At 37.7% G+C, this 10753-nt stretch overlaps 1 protein-coding gene across 6 annotated transcripts in view; it reads left to right on the top strand.

Moving 5' to 3' along the window:
• Positions 1-473: 473 nt before the first annotated feature.
• The window catches only part of LOC139761487 (uncharacterized), a 67851-nt gene continuing 57571 nt past the window's right edge, over positions 474-10753 (top strand). For all 6 annotated transcript variants that reach the window (XR_011715525.1, XR_011715526.1, XR_011715527.1 and 3 more), the window contains exons 1-3: positions 474-596; positions 7887-8006; positions 10310-10437. Coding sequence is in view for 2 of the 6 variants with exons in the window: in XM_071685747.1 (XP_071541848.1) it covers positions 7911-8006; positions 10310-10437 (224 nt within the window). In the remaining 4 variants the exon portion in view is untranslated. The remainder of the gene's footprint in view (positions 597-7886; positions 8007-10309; positions 10438-10753) is intronic.

Raw genomic sequence — 10753 nt, 5'->3', positions numbered from 1 at the left:
ATAATCAGGGAGCCTCAGAGCTTTAATGAGCCTGGTAATTCATGAGTCTAAAATCTTAATAATCAAGGAGCCTGAGAGCCTTAATGAACCTGGAAAGTCATGAGTCTAAAACCCTAATAATCAAGGAGTCTCAGAAACAAAATCTATAGATTTTTCCTCCTATTGTAAATCAGTCTCCAGTGGGAAGGACTGGTCAAATTCTAGGGTTGTTTAACACAGTGAAGCCATTGACACAATAGGCAAGCAAGATAACCGAACAATTAATATTATAATGAAGTAAACCATGTTCCTCTGCTGCATCCCCCTTCTTATTGAATTATCTATACTTAAAGATAATTTTCTGCTCTTTTACCTGAAACTTCACCGAATATTTTTTTCCATTTATATCTATAAATTACAAAGAAAAATGATTAAGTTCATGGCAGTTCAGAAAATCATATGAGAATCCGGATAGTTGTAAACAGTGTTGGTTGAGGTGATGGTGGTGGTCGATGATGGTGGTCAGTGTATATCAAGGCTGAACAAAGTATCGTTCTGAGGGTAAGACTCTCATAGCATATCATCACTACTGATCAACGCAATTTTCCGATATTAGGGTAAGACTCTCAGTAGATTATGTTGATTTGTAGAAATGTTCCACTTAGTTTTATAATGATTAACCTCACATTTCCTGGCCTACATACAATTCCCCAGCTGTCAACATTTGTTTACTAAGGATTTCGTGGATTTCCCAAAAATGCACATATTGCTTCCTTACCCTTGGGCTCTTCATTGTCGTTTTATTTGGAATTAGATGGCCCCATACGTACTTACCCCCCCCCCCTCACAAGTTTTGAGTAATATTTTCGGAATAATAACACTTGAATTGGTCACGAAAGACGTGGTGATTGGCTTATCATTACATCTGAAATGACACCAGGTTTATCATCACATCTGACATGGCAACAGGTGTATCATCACATCTGACACGGCAACAGGTGTATCATCACATCTGACACGGCAACAGGTGTATCATCACATCTGACACAGCAACAGGTGTATCATCACATCTGCCTCGGCAGCAGGTGTATCATCACATCTGACACGGCAACAGGTGTATCATTACATCTGACATGGCAACAGGTGTATCATCACATCTGACACAGCAACAGGTGTATCATCACATCTGCCTCGGCAGCAGGTGTATCATCACATCTGACACGGCAACAGGTGTATAATCACATCTGACACGGCAACAGGTGTATCATCACATCTGACACGGCAACAGGTGTATCATCACATCTGACATGGCAATAGGTGTACCATCACATCTGACATAGCAACAGGTGTATCATCACATCTGACACGGCAACAGGTGTATCATCACATATGACGGCAACAGGTGTATCATCACATCTGACATGGCAATGGGTGTATCATGACATCTGACATGGCAATGTGTGTATCATCACATCTGACATTGGAAGAAGTGTATTATTGTCACATTTGTGATGGTAACAGGTGTATCATTACATCTGTCATGGCAGCAGATGTATCATCACATCTGTCATGGCAACTGGGGTATCATATCTTCAAGGTAACAGGTGTATCATTACATCTGTCATGGCAGCGGATGTACCATCACATATGTCATGGCAACGGGGGTATCATATCTGTCATGGCAAAGGATGTATCCTCACACATGTCGTGGTAAAGGGTGTATCATCACATATGTCATGCCAAAGGATGTATCATCACATATGTCATGGTAATGGTTGTATTATCACATATGTCATGGCAAAGGATGGATCATCACATATGTCATGGCGATAGGTGTTTTATGATAGTAAGATCTAACTTATCTTAAATTATCCTTTGAGTCAGTAGTTTGGGGAGCCCTGAAAGTGAGAAGAGCAAACTTTCCAGAAATTGATACGGACATGATAGTTTAGGGACCCTGAAAATGAGATCAAGTCATCCATAGATTATCCCAGGGCCCGATAGTTTAGGTGCCTTTAAAATAAGATCAAACTATCTGTAAATGATCCAGGGTCCTTCAGCTTGTGGATCCCTGAAAATGAGATTAAACTTTCTTGAAATTATCTCAGGGCCTGACAGTTTGTGCAGGGGCTTGAAAATAAGATCAGAATTCCTGTAATTATCTCAGGACATGTTAATTTGGGATGGCTTTGAAAATGAGATGAAACTTTCATTATTTATACCCAATAGTTTGGGTAGCTCTGAAAATGAGATCAAACTCTAAATTATCCCAGGGCCTGTTAGTTTGGGGACCATGAAAATAAGAAGATCCAGCCTTCCATAAATTAGTCCATAGCCAATTAATTTGGGATGCCCCAGAAATGAGAAAATCTGCTTTCCATGCATTATCCAAGGACCCAATAGTGTTGGACCATAAAAGTGAGAAGTGGCAGTTTTCCTCTGCTTATCACTGCTTTTATGATTTCCAATCCTTTAGGGAAAATCCAGTCCATTTTTTTGTGTCAAAGCAATAACTGAATGATGTGTTGTGCAATGGAAATAAAACTGAATCAAAGTCATGAATAATGTATTTAGGTGTAATGTGAAGCCAGTCATGAGTGGTTGACAATATTGCTTCGATAGTAATCACTAAAAGTTTAAACAAACACAAATTTCTTTACAGAAATATCAGCAATTTCAGTCTAAAGATTAGAGAATTTCTTTTGTCAGCTATAAGTCACTGTCTTTTCACTTACGCTTTTTGACTTCCATAGAAAATGAAAGGTATGTTGTTGGTTATGCAAAACATTATAAGATATATGATGAAGACTGGAAACATCCTTTCTGGAACTTAGATTGGCTTTGATCATTTTGGTGAGGTTGGTATCCTTCCAATACAATACACATTGGAACAGATGAAATACAGACACGTGTAACATCATAGATGGTAGTGCCCCAAAATATATGAGATATAATGTTAAAATGGTTCATTATTGTCACAGAGTTGACAAAAAGAGCTAGTTATTTATCATGTGATGTACCTAGAGTAGGAGGAGTTCATCTATTTTTTTGTGGTATAGTTTTATGAAATAATCTACTGTCAAACTACATATGTTTTCATTATTTAAATATAATCGTTTCTAGAATATTTTGGCCTCAGGGCTCTCCAGTCCTTCATACTTCACTGTGCATAATCATGTCTGACATTGCATCAGGTGTATTATTCCGTTTGACATTGCAATAATTATATCATTTCTGGAAAGTGTTTGATGTTGGAACTCACTGAGCATCTGTTAAGAAATTCCAATATTATATTTTTTCTATTTTAGTGGCAACTGCAGTCTCTCTTAATTCTGTACATGCTCTTTGTGGGAATTGTTCTTTAGTGTAATTACCTGTTTGTACTTTGCAGGGAGGGAGTTTTATATTCATAGGGCCCCATCTTTTGAACATCCTTTACAATCACAAAACTTTTTAGATTTAAGTATGGTTTGCAGGAACCATGTCCTTAGTCATCTTATTCCTTTCATCCATCCCTCTTTTATTGTTAAGGTACTTAACATTTTTTAACAAGTTTCGTGCTTAATTTCATGCTGTCCCAAAATATCTCAGAGAACTGTCCGTTTTCCACCTCATCAGGGTGCGTAAAAATTGTTGTGTTGCTCAGGACATGTATCACTCTTCTCTCTTCCAAGGTGGGCAAGTTTAAAATCTTTAGCCATTCCCTATGACTCAGCTCTCTCATTTCTGGTACCAACTTTGTTGCCCTCCTCTGGACCTTTTCTGTGCTTCTTTAGATGTCGTGAGCAAACTTTAGATTGTATTCTAGTTTTGGCCTTAAGTAGGAAATGAACAGCTTTACTAATTATTTCCTCTGCAATATACATTTGAAAGTTGCTCTGACCCAGTACCTTGGTTCCTAATTGTATTGCACTTTATTCGTGAAGTGTTTGATAAGTTCCATAACTTCTTTGTAACATTTAGAATGTTAAAGAACCAGTTTAGTTGTGTATCAAAACTGGCTTTGGACATTGATAATTTTGCTCTGCAGTGCTAATGTAGTTGTTTAGAAAACAATGAGTTGTAGAGCATGATTATTTTATGATATCAGATAAGGCAGCGGTAGTGATAGTTATGTATATCAAGCAAAATGTATTGCTAAGATGTACAGTCAGAGTGTTAATTAATCCTCTGTATATTCATGAATGGAAGAATTTACATGTTGTAGAGAAGGGAAAGTGGTTTCAGTGTGACAGCTTACTTAAAAGATAAAATACCTTCCTTGGTACATATGCAGCCATTACAGACTCTTAACTTCTCTTGAAGTTTCAACTTATAGTTTTGTGCTGACACATTTGCTGTCAGACATGTTTCTAAGTCACTCATCCTTCATTAACATTCCACACCTTTTCTTCCAAAACCATGTATAACCAAGTGTATCATTTTGCAGACCTTATTTCTCAGCTCTCACTCCATTCCATTGTAATTACCCTCTACAAAGCCTTATCTCACACAAACTGGTTTGGCTTTTCTCTCCAAAAAGAGTTTCCTACTTCCATCCCTTTACATTTTTTATATATTCCTCTCACATTAGACTCTCATATAGACCTGTATCTCTTGCTGAAAATTGTAGTAGGCACATCACTTTTATCCAGTTCAGTTCACTTGTTTGTTATGTATAGTTATTTTAAGTGTTTATGTTTTTGTCATCTTTCTTCATGTCTTCTCTATCTCACTTTCCAAAATATATAGATTAGTTTTTTCACAGTTTTTAAGTATTCATTTCTAGACAAGAGAAGTCCAATTATCTTATTTTGTTTGGGGGCATTGAAGGATGTGTGGAGGGCGAGAACGTTATCAAGGGTAGCAAAAATGGGTTTGTATAAGGGAATGGTGGTTCCGACGATGTTGTGTGGTTGCAGGGCATGGGCTGTCGGTAGGGTTGTGTGGGGGAGGGTGGATGTGTCGGAGGTGAAATGTTGGAGGAAGATATGTGGTGTGAAGTTGTTTCATCAAGTGAGTGGTGAAAGGGTGAGAGAGAGATGTGTGGTGATGGGAAGAATGTGGTTGAGAGAGCAGAGGGGGGTGTGTTTAAGTGGTTTGGACACATGGAGAGAGTGAGTGGGGAAGGATTGACAGAGGATGTATGTGTCAAAGGTGGAGGGAACAGGGGGAGGTGGGAGACCAAATTGGGGATTGAAGGGTTGAGTGAAGGGTATTTTGAGCAATCAGGGCCTGAACATGCAGGAGGGTGAAGGGTTTGTGGGGAGTAGAGTGAATTAGAACGATGTGGTTGGCTAGGGCAGATGTGCTGTTAGTGGATTGAATCAGGGCATGTAGGGCATCTGGGATGGCCCATGGAGGGGTCTGTGGGGCCTGGATATGGAGGGGGAGCTGTGGTTTCAGTGCATTGCACATGAGAGCTGGAGACTGAGTGTGAGTGAATGTGGCCTTTTTTTTGTCTGTTTTTCTGACGCTGCCTCGCTGAAGTGGGGAGTGACAGTGCTGTTTCCTGTGGGGTGGGGTGGCGATGGAAATGGATGAAGGCACGCAGGTATGAACATGTATATGTCTATGCGTGTGTGTGTATGTATTTGTTGATATGTTTATGTGCGTTTATGTGTATATGAGTGGATGGGCGTTTATATGTATATGAGTGGATGGGCCATTCTTTGTGTTTCCTGGCGCTACCTCGCTGATGCATGAAACAGCGATTATATAAAAAGAAAAAAAAATTGAGTGAAATGTAAATCTTACTTCTTTTCTCCACTTACAACTTTTGTCACCACTTTAGAACCTATTTCTGTTATTTAATGGTAAATTATTTGTTCTACATTTATACAATATTACCTACATTTGTGCAATATTACAAATGATGGCATGGTAGTAGATCATTTTTCTTCCTATATGTTACCCTTCCATTACTGATAGATTTTCAGGCTTTTTTATTTTTAATGCCTCATCTGTTTTTCCTATTTAATGTATTCCAGTTTTTGACTTTCATTTCTATTTCATTTTTTGTCATTTTGTGAAGCTTGTTGAATTCTGTTTTTGTTTCCTGAAGATGCTTTTCCATTGCTGTCATCTGTTTATCTTTTCTTTCCACTCTCATTTACTATTATATTCTTCTAGATATTACATTTTCATTTTTATTCTTTATATAGTGTAAATATGTTGTGTGTCCTATAATTCCTAATTCTGTAGTTGTGGCACCACTATACCTCTTAAAGTGACCTCTTATGCATAATTTGATGCTTTTAACATTTGTCTACGTACAGCATTTTCTACTCTTTGTAAAGTAGCTATTTCAGTCTATGTAAAGTTTATGATATTTTTCAACCATATAAGATTGTTGCTAATGGGATGCTTCTCCAAAAAGTCTTTTTTTTCTATACTTGATCACTGATTCCTGCATTAGTGGGGTAGCGCCAAGAACAAAGAAACTCCACATCCACTCATCCATTTTCTAGCTATCATGTGTAATGCACTGATACCACAGCTCCCTATCTACACCCACACCTTTCCATAGCTTAACTCTGACACTTCACATGCTTTGTTCCAGTCCATTCACAGCACATCAACCCCAGTATACCACATTGTTCCATTTCACTCTGTTTTCTTTATGCCCTTCACCCTCCTGCATGCTCAGGCCCTGATTACCCAATCCTTTTTCACTCCATCCTTGCATCTCCAATTTGGTGTCTCTGTTCTCCTTGTTCCCTCCACTTCTGACACATATATGCTCTTTGTCAATCCCTACTCACTCATACTCTCCATATGTCCAAATCATTTCAGTACATCTTCTACCCTCTCAAACCACTCTCTTTTTATAACCACACATATCTCTTACCCTTTCATTATTTATTCAATCAAACCACCTCGCACCTCATAGTGTCCTCATCCTTTTCATTTCCAGCATGTCCACCCCCTGCTGCACAGCCTTATCTATAACTCATGCTGTGCATCCATGTAATATAGTTGGGACTAATACTCCTTCAAACATACCCATTTTTGCCCTGTCAGATAATGTTCTCTCTTGCCACACTTTCTTCATGGCTCTTTGAACTTTGCCCCTCTCCCCCACCCCGATGACTCACTTCCACTTCCTTGGTTCCATTCAGTGCCATGTCCTTTCTCAGATATCTAAAAGCTTCAATCCCTCCAATTTTTATCCATTCTGGCTCGCACCTTATCTGACCTGTCCTTCAACCCTGCTGAATGTAATAACCTTCCTTTTCTTTCATTCACTCTCAACCTTCTCCTTTCACACACACTTCTAAACTCAGTCACCAACTTCTTCAGTTTCTTACTCGAATCTGCCACTGATGCTATGTCATCAGCCAACAAAAACTTGTCCTACCTATTAGATTTTTTATAACTTTATGCAATGACAGGGTATGTTAAGTTTGCCATTTGTTTTGCTCTTTGTATAGCCTTCTCTTTTTGCATTCTAATAGTTTATGTATTATTTATTATGGTATCCGGATATTTAATATATTGATTTTCTTTTATATCTTTAATTTTCTCTGGTTGTTCTTTGATATTGAACATGATTATACTACTCTTTATTTATAGTTAACCCACATTCATCACCAACTCCAATTAGAGAATCATTTCTTTCACTTCTCCTGTACTAGCCAAAATTAACTTATCATTTACAAAGATTAGGGTATTCATTTTAGATTTACCATTTTAGAATCCTTTTCTTAAAGATAGTTATCTCTTTTGTGAGGAATTTTCACAGAACTTGGGTCCCCATTGACAAACCTCCAGGCTTGCAAGAAGGTTGAGCATGTCCAGCTCTCAAAGGCAGATTTGCCACCCATCTACCTGTAAGCTGTACATAGCTTTAAAGAACTCTAGTCATTATACTTCTAAATACTGTAATGTCTAGAATAACTTTTATAGCATATGTTCTTTAATTTCAGGAATTTCTGCACTTAAAGTGACCCATGTCTGGCAGGATCCTACCATTACCTGAGTTAGTGCGCTCTCAGTTACGATCAGGAATTACCATCACTTCTCTTGCTCAATGTGTGGAAGAACTGGTAAAACTTGAATTTTTCTTATATTACTGAATTCATTTGCCTTTGTGAATTACCACTTTTTGGCAGAACAAGTGACCCACTTTAGACTGGCAGTAATTTATTTGTTGCAGTGGAAAATGCTTTCCTATACCCCATGCTTTAAGCTGGCATCTCGAAATCTGATTTTATGGAAGAAATATAAATGATTCAAAGCACATTATTCAAGTCATTTATGTATACAACATTGGTTTAGATATACACTGCCTCTGAATTACAGCTGTCATGATTTGAGAGCTACTTGTGTTATTATTTTGTCATTCTGTGTATTTTCGTGCATGCTTTTTTTTCAGACCTGTATCTTAGATATAAGAAAAAACAAAAAGTTATTTTTTTCTTGGCTTTCTCTTTCTGTGTTTAGAGTATGACTTCAATATTTGCCATTATCTAGATGTTGGGTAGAGGAAGGGAGTTTTACACTTGTTGGGCCATATCTTAAAGATCTCTTGGTTATCATACAGCATTCTAAGCTGTTTATAATCATTTTTGGTTTCATTACTTATTTTACTCTTCCATTACTGTACTGTAGCGCTGTAAAAGTTCTTCTTAACAACTTTTCTGGTATGGCATCTGCTTGCTCTGTCTGCAGTTTACTGCTGACATTATAAAACTGCTTTTAGAACTTCAAGATTGTGATTAAGTCTCTCCTTATTCTTCCTGCCTCCATGCTGAGTAGATTTGTAGCATTCGACCTCTTCCTATAACTCGTCTTTTGTACACTGTAAATCACAAAATTAATCCAAAAGGACTGTCTTCTCTGAAAAACATCAGAAAAAATTTTCTTCATTGAATGCATGTATATTATTCATAAGTAAAGAATATACTGATAGAGAATGTTCAAGAGATGAGGCCTTCCAAGTATAAAACTCACTCTCCATACAGTGCAAATAGAAAATCGCACACATTAAGGAAGATTCACACTTACTGCAACAATCCAGCCCTCACTCATGAGGCACTTCCAAAAGAACACACAAATATACTCTTAAACATTATTGAGAAATCAAAAGTATGGGAAAAAAACATGTACATGTTTTTTCATACATATTTGCCATTTCCTGTGTTAGCAAGGTAGTGTTAAGAACAGAGGACTGAGCCTTAGAGGGAATATATCCCCAATGATGATATATATTTGGACATATGAAGAGGATAAGTGAGGAAAGATCGACAAAAAGGATATATGTGTCAGAGGTATTTATATTTATTTATTATACTTTGTTGCTGTCTCCTGTGTTAGCGAGGTAGCGCAAGGAAACAGACGAAAGAATGGCCCAACCCACCCACATACACATGTATATACATACATGTCCACACACGCACATATACATACCTATACATCTCAACGTATACATATATATACACACAAACATATACATATATACACATGTACATAATTCATACTGTCTGCCCTTATTCATTCCTGTCGCCACCTCGCCAGACATGAAACGACAACCCCCTCCCCCCACATGTGTGCGAGGTAGCGCTAGGAAAGACAACAATGGCCACATTCGTTCACACTCAGTCTCTAGCTGTCTGTATAATGCACCGAAACCACAGCTCCCTTTCCACATCCAGGCCCCACAAAACTTTCCATGGTTTACCCCCAGATGCTTCACATGCCCTGGTTCAATCCATTGACAGATTGATATATTATCTCTTGGGATGGGGAGAAAGAATACTTCACACATATTCCCTGCATTTCGTAGAAAGTGACTAAAAGGGGAGGGAGTGGGGGACTGGAAATCCCCCCTCTTTCATATTGATTTTTCCATAAGAGGGAATAGAGAAGGGGGCCAACTGAGGATATTCCCTCTAAGGCTGTCCTCTGTTCTTAATGCTACCTCACTAGTGCGGGAAATTATGTATCTTTTTTTTTTTGCTACTTAGGCTGTGCGAAAATAGCATTGTACCTTCATTGCATTATGACGGTTATTAAGCAAATGAGTTGAAATTATGTTGGCAATTGATTTGGAAACATTGCCTGAGTTGCCAACAATTGCTTCCTGACTCCATACTGTACTTTTTACTGTACTTGGGATTCATTTATTGTCCTTTGCCATTTATGGCCCACAGACATTGTGCTATCAGAGGTTTCCTATGCTCTCTATGGTTTATCAGCAGGCATTGGATTAAAACAGGGCAGGTTGGATCTGTTAATAAGGTCCAGTACCTTGAACTTAGAACCATATATTTTTAACTCATACTTCTCTTGTCATTACATTTATTACATTTATTTCCTGCTACCTGATTTCTCTCAAAATTTTTGGCAGGTGTTGAATAGTCTTGATGCTGATGCAACCTGTATAGCAATCAGAGTGGATCTTGACATATTTAGGATACAAGTTGTGGACAATGGCCTTGGAGTGCTTCAGGGAGATCTCAGAAATTTAGGAAAGAGGTAAGATTCAGAAATGAGGATATGGGGAAGTATGAATGAAAGTGATTCAGGATTCTGATTTTTTTTTTTTTTTTTTTTTTTTTTTTTTTTTTTTTTTATCCATATCCCAGTGATTTATAGAATAAAAATATTGTTAATGAACTTATAAGAATATCTTGAATTTAACCAGTTTTTTCAGTCCCCTTAACATTTACCTGTTTCCGCATGAGTGCTTTCTTTTGCAAATATTTAAGTACCTGAATATCAGTTCATCTTCATGTGTTGAAAACTGTAGAACAATATTTAAAAGATGCATGAAAGACTTGAAAGATATCTA

Source organism: Panulirus ornatus, chromosome 40 (assembly GCF_036320965.1).
Source record: "Panulirus ornatus isolate Po-2019 chromosome 40, ASM3632096v1, whole genome shotgun sequence".
NCBI classification, from domain to species: domain Eukaryota; kingdom Metazoa; phylum Arthropoda; class Malacostraca; order Decapoda; family Palinuridae; genus Panulirus; species Panulirus ornatus.
The sequence above is the reverse complement of the archived record's forward strand: the minus strand, read 5'-3'. Positions and strand labels throughout refer to the sequence as shown.